The 20,301-nt window shown below is 48.2% G+C and overlaps 1 protein-coding gene across 17 annotated transcripts in view; it reads right to left on the bottom strand.

The window, feature by feature from the left end:
• The window catches only part of GRAMD1B (GRAM domain containing 1B), a 269,384-nt gene that overhangs the window by 5,758 nt on the left and 243,325 nt on the right, over positions 1-20,301 (bottom strand). For 12 of the 17 annotated variants that reach the window (XM_037736771.1, XM_037736762.1, XM_037736763.1 and 9 more), the window contains 12 exons: positions 18,131-18,246; positions 16,212-16,368; positions 14,871-15,060; positions 12,889-13,032; positions 11,796-11,914; positions 11,371-11,513; positions 8,796-8,899; positions 8,003-8,206; positions 6,833-6,923; positions 3,563-3,574; positions 3,120-3,227; positions 2,689-2,806 (listed from right to left, as the gene is read on the bottom strand). In XM_037736771.1, coding sequence (XP_037592699.1) covers positions 2,689-2,806; positions 3,120-3,227; positions 3,563-3,574; positions 6,833-6,923; positions 8,003-8,206; positions 8,796-8,899; positions 11,371-11,513; positions 11,796-11,914; positions 12,889-13,032; positions 14,871-15,060; positions 16,212-16,368; positions 18,131-18,246 — 1,506 coding nt within the window. The remainder of the gene's footprint in view (positions 1-2,688; positions 2,807-3,119; positions 3,228-3,562; positions 3,575-6,832; positions 6,924-8,002; positions 8,207-8,795; positions 8,900-11,370; positions 11,514-11,795; positions 11,915-12,888; positions 13,033-14,870; positions 15,061-16,211; positions 16,369-18,130; positions 18,247-20,301) is intronic. The other 5 variants (XM_037736765.1, XM_037736766.1, XM_037736769.1 and 2 more) reach the window with 1 other exon arrangement.

Genomic DNA, 20,301 nt, shown 5'->3' with positions numbered 1-20,301 from the left:
ACAAAGAGCCTCTCAGGCTGCCACTGACTTAATCTACTTGTTTCATCTGGTTTCTCTGTTGATCCTTAATATACCACATGCCTGTCTTTGTACATTTAGCCACACTGTTCGCCCCGCCTGGGAATCTTTGCACTCTTGCCTATTCCAATCTCACCCATCTGCTAAGACTCAGAACAAATCCAAACTCTCCAGCTCCCAGTCATCCCTCTCCTTCATGGTCCCTCACACAGCACATGCTCGGGCTCTGGACGGCAGTCATCTTTCGTTGCTTGGTTACATGTTTGCTGGGACTGGAACAGTGTCTAATCCTTCCCTTGTACACCCAGGGGCACCAGGCAGAAAACTGAGTAGGTTCCTAGTTGGTATCCATATCAGTAAATTAACATTTTTAGGTCATAGGCTGTAGTCTAAATGGAAGACTAGAATAGAGCCCAGCAGAATTCAAAAATGGCCCATCATACCACCAGACAGTTAAATACTCACGTATTTAAATACTGTCTCTGGGTAAACTCCTCTGTTACAACATAAGACATTTCTGGGGTAAATGGTTATGGATTTGGGTCTCTCTGCTTAATCTACCGCTTTCTTCTCTCTGGTTCTTTTATATCTTCTGCTCAAGACAGAGGAGGGGCTCATTCTGTTCTTTTACAAGTTACTTTTAAAGGGTTTGAAATAAACAACTTTCTTAATACTTATAGGGTCCACTAGGCTATAAATCTGACAGCCCCAAGCCCTCAAGTTAAGGGGGCCCATTCTGAAATAGGGTTCTAGAGTTGGAAGACATCCCTGGGTCATCCAGTCCAACTGCCCCAATTTAATTTACAAGTTCTTTATCCATCATCATCTGGTCACCCCTTGAGCACTTTCAGTGCTAGAATCTCAGTTCTCTACAGTAGCCTGTTCCACTGCTGGACAGCATTAACCACAAGCTGTTTGCATTTGATGACTTTAAAAAAAATTACTTTCTTAAAATTCTAGCCCCAGTTCAGTGCTCTGGGCTTTTCCAGTAACACTCGACACGTTGGCCTGGCTGTCTGAGGACCACCCTGTTCTCCTCACCCCCACATTCCCTTCTCCTGGGTGTGTCTTCAATTCCATCAACCTTCTTGAAATGACAGGGTTTCCAAACCCCTCACTATGCTTTTTGTCCTCTTTCGGTTAAAAATAATATGCCCTCCTAAGGGGAGCAGCAAAGCTAAATACATTCAACTGGGTCCTGATAGCTACATTAAGATTCTTTTCCCTTACTTTTTTTTTTTTTTGAGACAAAGTTTTTTTTTTTTTTTTTTTTTTTTGAGACTAAGTTTATCTCACATTGGTTACATTTAGGTAGATACTTCATGATACAATTTAAGACAGCATACCTGTAAGTCATTTGGTTACATTTATTTTTTTTTGAGACAAAGTTTCACTCTGTTGTCCAGGTTGGAGGGCAGTGGCACGATCTCAGCTCACTGAAACCTCCACCTGCTGAGTTCAAGAGATTCTCCTGTCTCAGCTGCTCAAGTAGCTGGGATTATAGCCGTGCACCACCATGCCTGGCTAATTTTTGTATTTTGAGTAGAGACAGGGTTTCTCCATGTTGGCCAGGCTGGTCTCAAACTCCTGACCTCAAGTGATCCCCCCACCTCAGCCTCCCAAAGTGTTGGTATTACAGGTGTGAGCCACCATGCCAAGCCTCCTTTTTTTTTCCCTTAGAGCTAAAATCAAACAATACAATGAAATAAAGTTTAATATTAATGAGCACTGCTCAGATGCCATCAAATCTTGACGACAGTTCCATGAAGCTATGTCTACAATTCCTATTTTATAAATGAAGAAACAGAAGCTCCAGGTCCCTTGCTCAGGGTCAGAAAATTAGTTAATGGCAAGGCTGGGATGCCATCTCAGCTCTGGCTCGTCACAAAATGTCAGAAAGAAAGCTCTTCAGGGAGAGAAGTTGTTGCATAGCAGGGTAAATCCTGAGTCTAATATTTTCCTAATAATTCTCTTGCACAGCAAAGTCAGGTTCCTGCTCTCTAGGAAACTGCGTGGATCTATGTTTTATAAGATACTAAAATATTCTGGGGAAGTAGGAAGCTCCCTCCCCCAAGGAAACTAGGCTAATTATTGATTTTGCCTCAGGATGATTTCCCAAAATAGCTGGATCTAGCTTTGGGGGATGGTGGGGGTGGGGGCGGGGAATACAGGCAAACTGTACAACAAAGATGATCTTATGGAAAGAAGACGAAGTGCAGTCATCTTCCCAGACTATCAGTGCAGTGCCACTGACTGTCAGAGGAGGAGGTGGTATACACTTGAAAAACTCAAAGACATGTCCTCTGGGAAGACAAATCTCTGTAAAAGGATTGGTGTGGCGGGGGGTGGTGGTTCTCTGTTTAAATGCCTGTCAGATGGTTCTGTGTTACCAAAAATATAAAATTAGTTCTCCTTCCATCTAACCCACAGCTTTCCTGTTGCAAATTCAATGGGTCTTTATTGTTATTATTTTTTTAGAATACAGCTGCATTTCTAGCAGCCCCTTCAAGGGTGGTTTCCCTTTTACAACAATGCATGGCCTGGAAGAAGAATGAATTAGAGGGAGAAGTCTGGAGGGTGGTGATAGAGACAAGGATCTTTCTCAGAGCATAAAGGAAGGAGTCCCCACTCCCAAAGGCCAAGGCAAGCAGAGAAGGTGGGGCATCTCACCTGGTCAAGGAGCATCACTGAGGATTTGATGATCTCCCTCCATTTTTGGAGCTCAGTATCGTGGTACTTTTGTTGGGACTCTAAGAGCTGGGCCCATTCTGTCTGAGACTGGGGTAACCTGTGGGGTAGAAGAAGGGGTACCCCAGCAGCTGGAGTTATGCTCAGCGAACTGTCCTGTGCTCCCAGACCCCTAAAGGACAGAGAGTCACATCAGAGTGCTTTGTCCTCTGCTCACTGGCCCTGGTTCCCCTGTGTCCCAGATCAGAAGTGGGCTGAAGCTATAGGGACAGATTCTGAATTTCCCCATGGGCTCTTCCCAGAGGGCTATCCCTTGGGCAAGGGCAGTGAGGCAGTCCCAAGGAGACTGGGAGACAGGTGTCACGGCACTGGGTGGGATGGAGGTGGAGGTGATGGGACCAGGCCAGGATTACCTTTCTTGGAGCCTGAGACCCTGCCAGGCAGTGAGGGTCTGCGTGGTGTATTCCAACATCCAGAGTTTGTAGAAGAGCATCATGTTAAGGATGACCAGCAGCACCAGACTAGGAAGGAGACATGGGCAAAAAAAGCAACAGCAGTGAGATGTTGTGAAGAAACGGAACATCCCCCATCCCAGAGGCTGCTGTCCCTGACGGTGGGCCATCCAAAGCATTGCAGTGAGTGAGTGAGCCAGACACACACGGCAAAGGGGAGAGAGAGGAGCAGCCTAATCTGGAAGGGCCAGGATACAGTGGGAGAGCCATGGAGAGGGGCGTGGGATGAAGGCACTAGAAAGGAGAGATGCACAGGCACCCAGAGCCTGGGCACCTGGGGGAAGAGAGGTAAGGTGGAAAGGAAAAGAGATGAGGGGGTAAAACAGTAATCATAGAGCCAGTACCTGAAACAGATCCTAATGGGAGCAAGGAAGAAAAATGGGGAGGAGGCAGAGGTTAGAAAAGGCGAGTGTGGGGAAGGGGAAAACTGCACTGAAAATCAAGCCGGGAGCGAGTGAGTATATGAGAAAAAAATACTAGAAGCAAAGACACAGTGGACGAGGAGACCCAGCAAGGACAGGGCACGAGAAAGCAACAAGGGACAGACTCTTAGCATTTCGTGGGTGCTAAACTGAGAAAAGATTCCCCCCACCAACCCCACCTTAGGACGTAACTGAAGGGTGAGACTGAAGGAGGAATTCCAGTGGGTCCCTATCTCTGCCCATGATGTCGCTCACAGATGTTAGCAGAACTTCCCTCAAGCTGCAAAGTTCCCTGCCTCAACCTCATACCACCTGGCAGGGGTCATGGAGACAGGCTGAGGTTTCCCAGGGTCTGGGTCAGAATTGGTGAGAGATGGGGGAGGCAAGGATCATCCAGGGGCTGGAGGGGCTGTGAGGAATGAGAAGTCACAGAGAGACTGCAGAAATTCCCTCCTCTCAGCCGCACTGGCTGCCTAACCATCACTGTATAACAAGCTCATGGGATGGAGAGATGAGGACAGCACCGTGGGTAGAGAGGATCCAGGGACCCACAGAACTGCATGCAAACCCTGGCTCATCACTTAAAAGCCTCTTAACTTTTGATTAAGTTTCCTAGCTTCTCTGACCGAGGGACAATAATACCTACCCTACTAGGGCTGTTCTGTAGATGAAAGGGCATATATTGTAACATATGCAGGCACACCATAGGCCCTACACAAAGGATAGTTCTTATCATTAACAGAGAAGATGTAGACACACATAAGAAGAGAGAAGATGACCAAAAAAATGAGAAGATAGGCTGGGCATGATAGCTCACACCTGTAATCCCAGCACTTTGGGAGGCTGAGGTGGGTGGATTGCTTAAGCTGGGGAGTTCAAAACCAGCTTGGGCAACATAGCAAAACCCCATCTCTACAAAAAAAGTTTTTAAAAATTAGTCGGGTATGGTGACATGCACTTGTGGACCCAGCTACTAGGGAAGCTGAGGCAGGAGGATTGCTTGAGCCTGGGAGGTGGAGGTTGGAGTGAGCTGAGATCGTGCTACTGCATTCACCTCAACGCCCACCTCTTCAGCACATCCTGTTCATGATCTTGGTGCCTGCATTTGGGTTTATGTTTGCTATCCTGTCTGTGCTAAGCGAAGGTCAGGGGATACCCCTGTATGCTGGCTGAGTGACGGCTGCGCGGTTGTCTAAACAGAGAAAGGAGGTGGCTGAGTCACACTGGAGCAGTCCTGTGGGGACAGGAGCCCGCCAAACACAGGGCAAGCTGTGCTGTGTCAGCCTGTCCCACGTGCAGGCTGTCAGCAGACACTTGGCCTGGATCCTGTCACATTGAATTAGAAAGTCTGATCATTCTAAACTTAACAAAACCCAAAAGTTAAACATGCTATACAATTTGCTTAGGGGTGCAGGCCTCTCTACTTAAAGTCAAAATGCAGAAAGAGCTTTAAACACAGAACTAACCTGAGGTTACAGCACTCTAGCAACCAAAATCCAATACAAGAAAGAGATTTAACTTAACAAGAACAATGGCATGAATCACATTAGATTGACGTTGCAAAGTGTGACTTTTACTAGTTTTACAGTTGCTTTTGTTTTTAATTTTGTAATAATGTCTTCATTTCTTATGCTGTCATAAGAAGAATTTTGCATCTACTTTTATGTGACATATTGAAGTTGGTGAGAGAGTCCACTTTACGTTCCTCATGGCTTCCCATCCTTTAAGTGATCCCCAGGGTCATCCTGGACCTTGTCTTCTTTGTCACACTCTATGCTGTCTATGGATGGTCTCATTCACACCATGGCTTTAGTGCTATGGATAATTAAGCAGTGACTGTAGCCTACACTTGTCACCTGAGCTCCAGAACCACATCGGCACATATCTGTCATCTCTTCCTGGATAACCTATGGCCCCTCAGACATACCTGGAACTGTTAATGTCTTCTCTGGAAATGCTTTGCTCAATTCCAGATTTCTGTAATGACATGACCATTTGCGGTCCCTTGAATCAGTAGTTCATCTTCCTTCCCTACATAACCAGATAGGTGATGAGTCTTTGCCTTCCAGGATCTCCCAGCTCCAGGCCTTCGGCCTGACAGCTGCTCTCACCTAGATCTCACAGCTCACCCTGACTGACCTCCCTGCCTCCAGTCTTTGCTTCTCGAATCCATCTGACATTTTGTTGTCAGAGTGACTTTCTCTTTAGTACAAATCTGACCATGTCACTACTGGGCTTCCTTCAGAGTTTCCTGAGGGTGAGGCTGTGCTCTGCCCATGCCTCTCTGAGAATGCTTCAGTGAGGCCGGCGTCACAGAAGCAAGACTGAACTGGAGGCAAGCTGATGCACAGTGAACAGCAGTGTGCACTGTGCACGCATCTGGCCAGCTGCAGTGCTCCCACTCACCGATGCCCCACACTCTGGAAGCATACCCCCATCCAAGGAAGGCATGGGACCATGCTGTGGGCTGAGACAAGTGGAAGAGCTGTCCTTAGATGTCCTAGCTGCTTCCTGCTCAAAATGGATGAAGTCCTAGGCAGGCGATGGCATGGCCCCGTTCCTCAGATAGCTAACTGTGTGCTTCCATCTTACGTCTTCATTTCTTTTGTCTTTGTTTTTCCCTAGGACAGCATCTTTCTATGCAAGTTACTGAGCCTGCTGTTTTATCATGTCATAGCAATTATTATAAATAGTCTACATTAAAATAAGCATCCACTTTTTCTGTATTGTAGGCATTGATTTTGTCTGGCTAGCCCGCCAATGTGTGGGCTCCGTGAGTGCACAGTTCCAGTGCCTGGCACAGAGCAGATGCCCAGAACATCTAATGAACGAATGGACTCCTAAAATGCCCTGCAGCATCTCTCTGTTAGCATTTAACCATCTATGCAGGAATTTTGAATGTTCTATCTCTCTCACCCACTTGAAACTGAATCCCTGAAGGGTACGGATGCTGCATGAAGCATTTCCTTCTGAAAGCCTACCATACAGTAAATGCTGAACAAAGCAGTGAAAAAGAAGCAAAGAGGTAAGCCACAGGCAGAGCAACCAGTCCAGACAGAGAAGACTAGAGGACAAAGGAGAAAACAGGGAAAACAGTAAGGGTGCTCAGATCCTTCAAGAGAGGAGGGCTAAGGCACCAGGCTAGAAAGGGAAGGTGGTGAGGGCAGGGTAGGAGAACCTAGAGTCCCTTACACACAGCTGATAACCAGAAGCAGCTTGGACACGCTCTGCAGGTGGAAACCGTTGGGAGTGTCCTCAGGGATATGCCGCGTCTGCGTGGAACCTGCAGGGAGAATAAAGAGACCGTCACCATGGTGACCTGCAAGTCCAACAACTGCTGGGGGACACTGGTCAAACAGCAAACTTCAGAGATTGATGGAAAAACGTCCAGGACACTGTGACAGCAACGCTATGATAGATGCTGCCAGCTCTCTAAGAGGAGAAGGTAAAATCCTCAAGGACAAGGTCATGGGTTGGGTCAGGTGATCACTGAACAAATGAGAGAATCTATAGGCCCATGTAACTAGGGTATACATTCCCAAGACAAAGTGATCAGCCATGGGAGGGGACGTAGCACTGGGGCAGGACTAAAGATAGCTGGCTTCTGGCTCTGCCTCTGTTCCTAGTAAGCTACATGACAGTGGACAAGTCATGTAAGCTCTCTGAGAGTCAGTTTACTCAAATGCAATGTCAGTCAGAAATCTTAAATGCAAAACACATAACTCGGAAGTGCTAGAGGTGAAGCTGGGGGGATGCAGAAGGCTGGCACTCTCCCCCCATTCTCCCCCTCTTCTTCTGCCTCCCCTGTCCCTACCCAGCTCAATTAGTCAGTCTCTAAGGCCCCTTAGAGCCCCAGGTTTCCATGATTCAGCAAAGACAAGGATGTGAATGGCTGGGTGGGAAGAGGAAGAAATATTAAGGGAGTCCATGGCCTGAGAGGCAAGCCTGGGTTGGCCCATGGAGGTGAAGTGAAGGGGGGCTGCCTTGGACTCCTTGATCTTTGTGTAATGAGGTAATCTCTGTGGTCTGAGCTCTGGAGTCTCCTCAGTGTATTTCCCAATAACTTGGAAGCTTCATACTTGAGCCTATGCAGGTAAGCCATGAAACTAGGACAACACAAAGGCATAAACACAAAGGCAGTTTTTGTTAATGAGAGGAAACATATGGGTTCACCTGGGGCTGAGGAACTTAAAGAGCAAAGAGAAACAGAGCATTGGGAGCCTCAGCTATAGTGACTTACATTCAAATTATATACAAATTATACCCAACGTGCAAAATGAGTGTGCATGTGTGTGCCCTGGTATGGGCATGCAGCTCCAGCCCAAAGCCCACACACCCCACCTGTCCCCACCTGGCACACACCTGCCACATGTTTGATCCTGTGGCCCACATCCTCATCCGTGGGTGTGGTGACTGGGCTCATCACCTCTTCTAGGTGAGGGACTCGCAAGTGGGCATGGGGACGCTTCCTCCTCCGCACCGTCGTAGTCTTGCTGGCCTTCTCTTTGGGGGACTGTCTGTGCATCTCAGCCAAATAAGTGCTCTCCGTTTTGGCCAGCTCACTCTCTGTCAGAGACAAAAGGGGCACAGGAGAGGCCACCTTCAGCCCTCCAGATGCGACTCTCTGCAGGAACCATTTTTCTATTCTGTATTCTGGGAAGTTGGTTGGGCGGGTTGATGACCCTCAGGGATGCCCACAAGTCTCAGGAGGTTCTTCTGGCACCCAGCCCCAGTCAAACCCCTCCTTTGGGGTTATTCAACATTGCAAGGAACCGTATGTTCCCAATAGCTACACTCTCATGTATACAATTTGGGGCATACACCTCTTAAATAGATGCATTTGCAGGCATTTTACAGATACTTCTCATCACAGAACCACCTATATCACTAGATCTATGGTTCCTTTTGGCATGAGGGGTGTTATAGATCCCTAAATGATCTCCTAAACATCCTAGACACAGTCTTTAAAAATGCACATGTCCACCTACATACAAAATTTGGTGTCTACTCCTGGAGCAGGTGTGGGAACCTCATGAAACTACTTCCCTTTTCAGTCTCTGCCCTAGTCTCAATACCACTCTCCGGAATGGTGGGCGGCCGCTGTGCAGCTCACCGTCTCTGCAGCCCAGCTAGCAGCAAGGATTGTAGTGCTCACCTAAATGGCGGAAGTAGTCCTCCAGCCCACTCCAGAAGTTCTTCTCGATGAAGGTTTTCACTAACCCCCAGGGCTGTTTTCGATAGCGCAGCTCTGTGGAGACCCTGAGGAGCAAGCCAGAAACAAGGTAAGTCATTTCCTGGATGGACCTGCCTCTGCTGGGAAAAAGGAAATTCGGGGTTAAGGCCAAAGTTACTTCACATTTGTACTAAATTTTACAAGTTAAAAGGTCCTTCCATATCCATCACATTTTCTGATCTCCATGACCACTCTCTGAGATCAGTGGAACTGGTGGATCTATCACCATTTCACAGATGAGAAAATTGGGGTGTAGGATATTTAAGGAGCACAAAGGCTAACAGTTAGGGTTCTGACTCCAGAGCTCTTATGATGGCACACTGCTTCCCCTCAGGGGTCTCACAAAGGTCCAGCAGCCTGCCTGCCAGGCAGAGGAAGACTCTGCCTGAAGTTTAAGTCTTTTGAGAAACTGACACTGACAGAAAGTAAGATGCCCCATCCTTTCGTCAGGGTCCTTCTCTCCTTCTCCAGAGCCTTTTAAGTCTAAGTCAAGCTCTGGGGTTTTATTACTGTAACCTTTAAAAGTATCAGTCACCCAGGGCAACATAGTGAGACCCCATCTTTACAAAAAAAAAAAAAAAATTAGCCAGGGCATGCCTGTAGTCCCAGCTAATGTGAGATTAAGGTTGAAGATGCAGTGAGTCATGATTGTACCACTGCACTCCAGCCTAGGCAGGAGAATGAGCCTGTCTCAGGAAAAAAAAAAAAAAAAAGAGTATCATCTGCTGCCGGCCCTGGCTCCTGCCTCTCCACTGCACCCCAGACCTCACCGGCTCTTGCTCTTTTCCAGGCATTCTCTCTCCCAGTCACTGGTCGCACTTCTGCCCATACCTCCTGCAATATCAGCTCTTTCCTCTCCTATGCAATAGCCCTGCTCTTTGCCTCCCCCTTAGGTTCATCTGCGTCTGTCAATAGATTCTACCAGCTAATCCATCCCACCCGTGACGAAGGCTGCCAGTCCGGCCTCATCCCCCTCCTTAGGGATGCCACCTCCACACACGTCCCGATGAGAGAAAGTCTGTACTTGGAGACACCTCGCTCCCCAACTCAACAACCGCTGACTGGACTGCGGATGGGCACCTTCCTGTACTGGTCTGTTCAAGGTCAACCAGCTACCTCTGCATGGCTACAGATCAAAGATGTGATTGGAAGATCTGAGGAACCTAGAATTAAGAAACCTAGGCACTGTGGAGGAAAGGATAAGAACAAGAGGGAGAGAGAAGGAAGGGAAATAAAAGAAGGAGGAAGAGAAGGAAGATGAAGGAGGAAGAGAAGTACACATTCAGGAGGAAGCACAGAACACCCACCCCCCAAAAGAAATTACCAAGAGAATGAAAAAGATGCATTTTTCAAAATCTCCTTTGTAAAATCTCTTTTTTAAGAGACAGGGTCTTACTCAGTCTCCCAGGCTGGAGTCCAGTTGTGCAATCATAGCTCATTGCAGCCTCAAACTCCTGGGCTTAAGCGATCCTCCCACCACAGACTCCCGAGTAGCTGGACTACAGTACATGCCACTACTCCTGGCTGACTTCTATTTTCTGCAGACACAGGGTCTCGCTACATTACCCAGCCTGTTCTTGAACTCCTGGGCTCAAGCAATCCTCCTGCCTAAGCCTCCCAAAGTGTGGGAATACAGGCATGAAGCACAAAGATCCTTCTTGATGTGCACATCTTGATGCCCAAGAGATCTCTGTGCAACCTTTTACCAAATTTTTTTTGAACAACGACAGTTAATTTTTGGCTCCTTACAACCAACAGAACTTGGTCTAAGGTACAGGTAAACAGTCTGATGATTTTCAAATGGGTGTGTGCCTTGCCTTTTCAATTAGACTACAAGTTTCTTAAAATGTCAGGGTCTAAATTTCTTCCTTCCTTTGGAAGCACACCACAATGCCGAGAACTAATTATTCATTCCATCGCTGTTCTCTGGACTCTGATATGTGCAGGCCCAGTTGGGTGCTGGGAATAAAGTGTGAGTGGAATGGAATTCCTGCCCTTGTGAAGCTCCCTGTCTAATGACAATGCATGCAGCATAGTGGACGGGGCACAGGTTCACAACGCTAAGCTCTGGGCTTCAGTGTCTGCTAGAGACATGACTCTTGGCAAAGTTGCTTAACTTACATGAAACTCAGTTTTACCTGAAAAATGAAGATAAATTCACCTCCTCGAGTCATTCTAAAGCCTCTGGTGAATGTAGATAGCCTATACTATACTGTATAAGCAATAAAGCACCTACACTGTACTGTATAAGCCATAGACAATCAATAAATAGCAGTAGCTATATAAGTTTTACTAACAAGATGCACAGAGTGGAAGAATAATTAACTCTTTAAAAAGAGGGTGGTGGGTGAGCCTCAGAAGGCTTCAAAGAGAAGGTAGAATAAAGAAAGTGAGCAGCCAAGCACACCCCACCTCCTCCTTCCCCGCCAAGAGCACATGAACGTTCTTTAAGGTAGGGACCCCCGTCTGACCGCACCGGGCCCTCTGCACACTGCACCTGAGTCGGCTCTTGTTCCGAGCCACGCGGGTGAGGGTGTAGCGATTGATTGTGTAGAAGTAGTCGTGGTAGGGCACGTCGTGGGTGAGGACTTCGGCATCTATCACGTAACATTCACTCTCCTGGCTCGCCTTGTACATGGTCTGTGGGCAGGAAAGGTCCATTGGACAAAAGTGAGGAAGAGCAAGACACTTGGAAAAGCACCTTCTCCAGCCACCCCAAGCCCATCCCACCCCACGACTTCTGAGGAGAAGAACCAGAATCACTGGAATCAGCAACATCTAAACGAGCAAGATGCCACCACCACTTGGGGGCAAAATGACACTTGTGCCCTGAAACTTCTTCCTGACATCTGCCCTTAATCCTTCAAGACAGAACACAGATTTTCCAGACCGCTCTTCTGTGCATCTGCCAGCTCTGCTCACCTGTGTCTCCCTGACAGTGGCAGTTTTGGGAGCCAGAGGGTTGGTAAGGGTGATGGTGTAAAGAATCACTCGGCTCTGGTTTCCATTCTCCTCCTTTTTCCATGGATGGAAGATGATATCTAAGGGCAGAGGACAGCCCTAGAATGAGGGAGGGGAAGGCAGAGCCCCCTCCCCAATCCAAGTTTCCCCTCCAAGTGACCTTCTTGACTGTGCTTACTACTGCCTGGCCGCCGAAAGGAAGCCAATGGGAGCCTGAGGGCCAGGGGGGAGGGTGGGAAGAGGAGGAGTAGTTGAAGCAGAAAGAGGCGCATTGTAGCATTGTCAAAATTCTACACAAGGCTCCAGAATGCTGATTGTTCCTTGGGCTGGGACAGGAGGTCTTGGGGCCACCTACGGGGGTGCTGGCAACACTGGTGTTACTGTGGCGAGGGTCCCTTGGGAACAAGTCCTCTCCTCTAAGCCATGACCTCCCCGTGCCCTGAGCATGCCCTCTCCTCTTGGCACACAGGATGGCTGATGCCCAAATGCTTTGTCACAGCTGGATGCTTAGCGCTCCCTGCTGTGGAAAGAGTTTGGAGGAAGGGGAGGAGGCAGAAGCACATGAACCCCCAGATCCTAGATGTGAGGCCCGTCCTAGCTCTTCCTTAGCTGCATGAGGTGAGGTAAGCACTAACAGTGTGAGTTCCAGCAGCCTCATGGGTGCCTACACACAGGGTAGCTGTGAGGTCTGAATGAGATAACATCATGTGAGTGGCATAGAGTGGGTGCCGCCAGCGAGTGAGAGCTGCTGTGATTTACTAGACAGTGAGCCCTGTGAGGGCAGTGACAGGGCAGGCCTTAGGGGCCAGCATCAAGTGCGTGGTGTGCAGTGGGCAAAGGTGAAGCTGCAGTGCTGGTGACAAGAGAGGGCAACAGGGCCTGAGGGAGCTCCAGCACTGCAGAAGGCTGGAGAGAGGGTGTCTGGGCCATCAGGTGACCGAGGGAAGGTGGGTGTGTGGGAAGAGGAATAAGGAAGGGAAGGAAGCAAATGTAGAGAGGGAAGAAGCGAGGACAGAGAGGGAGGGTTAGGGGGTTCAGCCCCAGCAAAACAGACCAGAGAAGCGCCGCTGTTCCATGAAGTCCCGCTGGAAGGGCGAGTTGGTGAACAGGAGGTCGTAGAGCTTGTCCACGCTGAAGTTGAAGACTTCATTCACGTACTGCCGGCCACTCAGGTCCTCATAGAAGGCCTGGACCTCCCCTGCACAAGAGAGGACCAGGAAGTAGACAGTGACCGCGGAGGGGCAGGGGGCCCCAGGGACATCCTCCAAGAGCACTTATTTCTCCGGCTAACACAGGCACAGCCACCAAGGGTATGGAGAGGCCGTGGAGCAGGACAGCTGAGCTCACGGGCTCCATAGTTTACGACTTTGCTTTCAGTCTCTTTCATTTGCTGGGATGCACACCATTTCCTTTAGCTGACACTCTGCCCATTCATTCTTTGTTTGGGAATGTACGATTTGCTTTTACACTTTCAAACCTCCCTAAGTCCGTTGATCTTAGACTAAAATTTAAATAAATGACGACTTCCCAAAGTTGCCTAAACCCAAAGGATGGGGTTTTGAGAGTGTCCTCTGACAACAAATTGCAGTCGTAACCTATGGCATAGGCGTGTTCGAGAGGACATAGATTAATCTGGAAGACTCAGTGTACAGAATTGCTCCTAAGGCTGGGGCTGGCCCAATAGACTGTGATCCCTAACTACACTTCCGTAAAGCACCCTGTTTCTACCATGATGCCCACATCTACTCCCCCTTTTAAACTTAGGATTACGGCTTCATCATATCACAAAATAAGGTTCAAACCAGAATGAGCAGCACACAGAGCAAGGTGTGGGAGAACTCCAGAAGTGGAGCTTCCGTTCGTCTCAGGGACGCAGAGCCCCCCCCGGGCACATCAATGCATCCATATACAGAATATTGCCAGCCAGAGAATTTCACCTGTAATCTGAATTTTCCAGCTGCTGTAGGAGAATGCACCTGAGGATACAGGTGAGCTGCTAAGGCCTCAGTGCTCCCCCTAAGCCCTTGGCACCCCTCAGTCCCTAATTATTGCACCTGCATGGGTGGGTATGTGATCTCAGGAGGAGGCTGACATTTCTGGCACCCCCAAGACACTGAGGGAACCAATGAACTCTGAAGTACCCTGTAGGGTCAAGTCCTATGACTGCACAGATGGGTACTGTACAAGCACAGCGCTGGGAGGATTCACCTTAGTTTAGGTGAACGGCACCCTGGAATTAGGCAGTACCCAACCCATGCAGTCATTTGTGCTGGCCCTGGACTCTACGTGGGGGTGGGTAAACCAACCAAAGGTTAGAAAACCACTGCAGGTGGCCTCTAGGAGAGGTGTCCACAGATCCACAAGTGAGCACTGCGTTCATATGCTCACTAGTCATAACAGACCACTTATTCAATGGAGAAAATCCACCAATCAATTTCATGAATGCTAAGAATTTGGCTTCTCTCCATGGGAGATAAGAGGCATCATGTTCCCAGGTGAGAACCTAGAAGCTAATCCTATGCAGGCATGAAGTTAGAAAGTCCCTGCTTACAAAAATTAGAGGAACAAGGGAGTCTCCAAACCCTGTTTGACTCAGCAACACCTTTTCTTCTAGCTGGGCCTAAACACCCTACGGTGGGGGTATTAACAAGTTTTGTAGCTATCTTGAGGACGTTTCTGTTAAAATCCAATTATTTCCAGGAAGCAGCTGACTGGCGCCTTCCTTGTGGCTTATAAACATTGCCTAGCCTTGCATGATTGTGAGGGTCAGGGCCACAAGGCAAGCCAATGTCAACAAGAGGTACATTTAGTGACAAGACTAAATGATAGAACAAAGCATTATGTATGAAAGGCTCCTACAGCAAATAACTGAAAACAGGGACGTATACTAATAACACAGGTGCCTTTTGTTGTGGAAGCTCTGCTCCCATCTTTCCACCAGGAAGCTAGAGAGTAACCCCAGTCCCCACATAGAGATCCCCTTTTAGCCTTCAAAATAGAGAAAGGGCCACTCCAGGCCTGTGTTCAAATGCCCACCTTCATCGTGTGTGTCAGAAGAGTCACTGAGCTCAGTGGGGATGTCCTCATTGTCATTGAAGTCCAGTGAAGGCGAGTTCACGGGGGCGATCATTTCAATCTTCTCCCCCATGATGTTGTCGATGGCAAGCTCCTTCTCCAGGGACCCGTCTCCCTCCAGTGCCTCCTCCTCCAGGGGCAGCCCATCAAACTGGAGCCAAGACAGAGGAGTCACCCACCGGGGAAACCTGGTCTGGATATACTCTCCAAAGGGAGATTAGGGATCGGGCTTGGCAGCTCTCATACTCCCTGCTGAGTTGCTGGAGAGTGAAGCCAGAGTCAGGCTCTGAAGCCCTTCCCCAGAGCTGCCAGAGGGGTGGGCAAACACAGTAGAAGGACTGCCGCACTTCTCACACTCGCCATTCCAGCAGCACAAGCTCCCCAGGTGCACAGGGCTGGTCCCCCACAGGGCCAGGTCCTTTCCTGGAGCCACACCTGAACCACCCTGCCTGCATAAGGTCAGCCTGCCTCCAGGTAGTACCTGTTTATCCTAAGAAGCTCCAAAGGCTTCATAAGCATTTTTTTTTAAACTTATTCTTTTGTTAGCCATGGAAGAGAATCAATACAACTCTTTCCATTTTAAAGATGACCTGAGAGGCAGAAAGTAAAGACCAGGCATCCAATGAATAATGTTTTCGTTCTAAGGGCAGGTGGTCTGACCCAAAAGCTACTGAAATCCAAGGTTCCCTTTTGAGGGAGTCCTTTCCTGAAGAACCCCACCTGTTCCTCTGTTTGCCAGCACATGCCCTGACACACTTTTCTCATCAAGGTTCTATCTCCTCTATAACAGAGTCCCAGAGGACAGAGGTTCTCTTACACATTTTTACAGCTTCCACTAAGTCTACCACAGTGGGAAAATAAGACACAACATGTATATTCAGTAAACATCAACCAAATGAGTGGATAAACAATTAATTTTTCTATAGTTCTATATTCATGCATGACTTTGACTTCAGATTAAGGCAGTGAAAAAGGACTTGGAATTGTTCTCTACCAGAGGGGCTGATCAGCAGCAGCCTAGCAAAAGCAAAGCCCACACAGTGGACTTGAAATGGTTTTCATCCGCTCAGAAGTCAAACCCAATCTTGTACCCCAGGCATCTCGCCCCAGCTCTGGGCCTGGGCTACATCACTAGAATATGGACGGCCCATCTGCTCCAGAATGCCTCCTTGAAGAAACTGACCGCAGTGTAACCAATCTCCTCTCTATCTGCTCTCCAGGTGGGGTTCCCAGTGAACTAAGCTAGGAAACGCTGGCTGGCCACAGGACTGGGGGTAGAAGCCAAGGGCTGACTGCCCATACCGAGACAGGGGCCTCACTGCTCCCTGTGGATGTCAGCGTGCTGTTGGTGATGGATTTCTTGGGCAGCTGTGGACTGGCATCTGGCTTGGTCTCTATGCTGCTCTTGGATGAGCTGTCATTCACTTCATTCTCTTCCACAGGGATCTCTTCACAGTATCTGAGAGCAAACACCAGTGAGTCCACATTAATCTTAGTGGGTCAAGATGGCAGACTATTTAAGACTCTCAGACCCTTCTATCTGTCCAAATCTATGGGATTTCCTGTTTCTTTGCTTTGTATATAATCTTCCTCTAAACGAAAATGCCCCTCTTACCCCATCGCTCTCTCCTTCACATCCCGTCCTACACCTCCCTGCCTCCCATGTAAAATATCTGACTGCAAACACACCTTTTCTAGGCAGCCTCCTTAGATAGATCCCCACCTAAATAGAAGTATTATTTGTCTTAAGCTATTTTTTTCCATGGGTTCCCACCCCATTTTGAGCCTCTGAATCAAATATCTGGGTTCTGAGCACGCATTTCATTTCCCAAACAGTGACTAAGACAGGACTCTGGACACAAGCGCTCCTTCAGTGGCATTGCCCAAATTCTGGATGATAACTGGAAAACTTCACTGCATTATATACACCTAAAAAGAAAAATTCCTTGAGATGAAGATGGGTGCCCTTCCAGGAATACTTCAGGGACGCCACTGTAGCCTCCTCCAAGGGAGCAATCATCACCCTACCACCATCATCATCATCTGACCTGTACCTAACAAATCCAGATGCTTGGCAACTCTCTGGAAATCATCATGTGCGTTTTAGAGATAACCTAACAGGTGTTCACAGAGGTTAAGCGACACTATTTGGACTGAGCCCAGACCTAAGCACTATACACATTCAATGCTCTTTTCTTGCTTTTTTCCCCGTATGCCTCTTGTACCAACACCAAGCCTGCAGCCTCCCTTCCACCGTCAAGCATGCTTTGTGCTGGTCAACTGGCACATCTTCCCATTCTTCCTTAACCTATCCACAGCGTGTGATACAGTGACAATCCCTTCTGCTTAGCTTCCTTCCTCTGGCTGCAGGATACAAAATCTTCCTAGGGCCCTCCTGCCTCACTGTACTTGCTTTCAAGATCTCTTCAGCTCCTTCTTCCCCCCACTGAGTGCTCCCAAGCAGTCCTTGAACTTTTTATGTTCACCCAGTCACTTGAAATTTCAGTGAATCTCATAGCTATCCACTAGTAATTCCTGCATTTCTGGCCCCAGACCTGGATTCCCTGTGAACTCCACACTCCAAACCGAAATGCCCACTTGACATCTCCATTTGGCTAACAGGCATCTCAATCTCAATTGCCCAAAACCACCCTCCTGATCTTCCGCCTGAAACCTGCTCTGCCTACAGTACTGTCCCTCTCTGTTTAGAACACTGCCATCTTTCTAGACAGTAAAACCAGAAATATCTGAAAGTCACCTTTGGTTCCTTTCTGTTCCATCAACATGTCCTTCAATAGCTGTTCAGGAACTAAACACTTATTGCCATTTCTCTTCCAAACCACCACCATACCTCATCTAATTATCTAAATTACTCAACAGCCTCTTAATGGGGTCTCCCTGCCTCTGCCCTGGTTCCCCTTTCAATGTATTTTCAGTGCAGGGGCCAGTGTGATCCTACTGAAGTGTTAAATCAGACCTTAGCAATTATCTATGCAAAACTTTCCCTTCCCATGCTCAGTAAAAGCCAACCATAAAGTTGGCCAGGCCCTTGGCTATGCCCCCTCGAGCTCCGTGACCTCACCTCTGACCACTTTCCCTCGTTCATTCCATAGTTCATTCCACGGCTGCACAGCCATGCATGCTGTTCCCTTTGCCTGGGAGGTTCTTCCTGCAGGCACCTGCTTGACTGCCTCCAGGCAGCCACCCTGGGCCTCACTCACCCCATTGTGTTGAAGTCATCATCAGGGGGCACGTAGTCCTCATCATCACTGGTCAGGCCCAACTCGTTCCCATAGCACTGGTGAACAAAGTGCCAGAGCTCCTTGGGACACAGAGGCTTCAGGAGAGAAAAGAAACAACTGAGCCCTCAGGTACCCCAGCTCTGCGCAGAGGCAGTGAGCCGGGCTGGCGTCCCTGGAGAAGAAGAGAAACTCCTCTCTCCTTAGCTGAAACTAGAGGCACACAACCACCCCCATCTGCCTTGGGGGTCTCAGCAGGATGCCAGTCTTCTGCCTAAAAATGTGGACTTTAACAAAGCCAGGAGCTGGCCTTTCCATGCCCGATCCCTCAACAGAGGTTTGTAGAACGTGACCAACTGGCCCCCAGAGGATGGTAACTGTCTCATCTTTTGCTCTTATGGATAAGGTCCAGCACCGAGTAGCATAAACCCATGTAACTCTGGGGCGACGGTCATCCCAGAGCTTCTGATTAGTACTCTGAATGAATGCCCAGGGGTCCCCTGACCCAGTACCCCACCATACTGCACAGAAATCTCCTCCTGTATTAACTGCGGCCTTACAGACCCTACTGGATCACTTCCAAGAATAAAGTTTGACCTCAAAGATGGCCCATTCCATAGCTGAACAGTTTCTATGGGTAGAGAGTCTTACATTCCCACAGTTTTAGGATCCTTACAGGTCATCTCACCCAATCTTGTGACTACCTAAATATTTCCTTCTTTGTTCTGAGGTGGAATGTTTGCCTGCAGTTCTAAGCATTAGTTCCAGTGTTTTCTTATTTCACTGGGTGCCTATGTGTCCTCCCAGAAAACACTGCCCTAAGAAAACTTTGTTCTCATTGGATTCAGAGTCTCCAGAGAGAGGCAAAGCGATGTCAAATAACTAAGATCGGAGGCGGGGACCATGAATGAGTCTCAGACTTGGAGGGAGGGGAGAAGGTGGCAGGGATAAGGGTGTGGAAAAGAGGGCAAGGGCATGAAGAAAAACAGAAGCAATCATTATCTTAAAAAAATACCATTTCAAAAATGTTTGCACCAATAGACTTCTTAAAGAATTTGAGAGCTCCCAAGCCCATGGTTTCAGGTATGGTTTAAGAAGCAGGCAGCTGGCAGAGTACACTGAGCTAGGATTCCAGCTTTCTGACTAAAGAGAAGTGGCTGGAATGGCAAAACTGGAACCCTGCCTCTAGGCCAGCGGGATTGGGGGCAGTATCTCTATGCTGGCCTTCATAGTGCCCGAGGGAGGTATCTCCTCCTTCTCTCTCAGACCTCCACCTCCTATCTCTGGCATTATGTGCAACATTCATCCTGCCTGGGACAACACTGACCCTGCCTGGGACACATCTGCTTCTCCGCCAAACTATATCCTGCCCTGCTCCACCCTTCAGCTGCTCTCTGCAGCCTTCCCCAACCAACACCACCTGGCTCGGCTTGGCCAACCATGGTCAGGACAAGCACAGTTAGCAGACCTTCAGCAGCCCCAATTCTTACAGTTATTTGTGAGGGCATTTGTGAAGCATACGAATAACCCCGTGTCTTATTTAAAAGTGACAACAGCTGTGAACTGAAAATTCAAACCTGCCGGTGGAGACTAAAACACTTGATCATTTTACTATTACTGATGGTGAATGAAGGCAGAGGACTACAGCTCAAATAAGTTATCAGGATTGATACTAGGGCTATAGACTCTCAGGAAAGAAGAAACTCTAAATAATAAATCCATATATTTAAATACACACGTCAATCACACACACACACATAAATACACACACACACACACACACACACATAAATACACATACATGGCCAGGCGCCGTGGCTCACACCTGTAATCCCAGCTCTTTGGGAGGCTGGATGGGTGGATCACGAGGTCAGGAGTTCGCGACCAGCCTGGCCAAGATGATGAAACCCTGTCTCTACTAAAAATACAAACACTAGCTGAGTGCAGTGGCAGGCACCTGTAATCCCAGCTACTTGAGAGGCTGAGGCAGGAGAATCACTTGAACTCGGGAGGTGGAGGTTGCAATGAGCCAACATCGTGCCACTGTACTCCAGCCTGGGCAATAGAACAAGATTCCATCTCAAAAACAAAATTAAAAGTAATAATGCTTTCCCTGTAGTTAGAAGCACTTCTCTAGTAGAAACTAGAAGCAA

This window comes from Cebus imitator, unplaced genomic scaffold (genome assembly GCF_001604975.1).
Source record: "Cebus imitator isolate Cc_AM_T3 unplaced genomic scaffold, Cebus_imitator-1.0 Scaffold28, whole genome shotgun sequence".
NCBI classification, from domain to species: Eukaryota; Metazoa; Chordata; class Mammalia; order Primates; family Cebidae; genus Cebus; species Cebus imitator.
The sequence above is the reverse complement of the archived record's forward strand: the minus strand, read 5'-3'. Positions and strand labels throughout refer to the sequence as shown.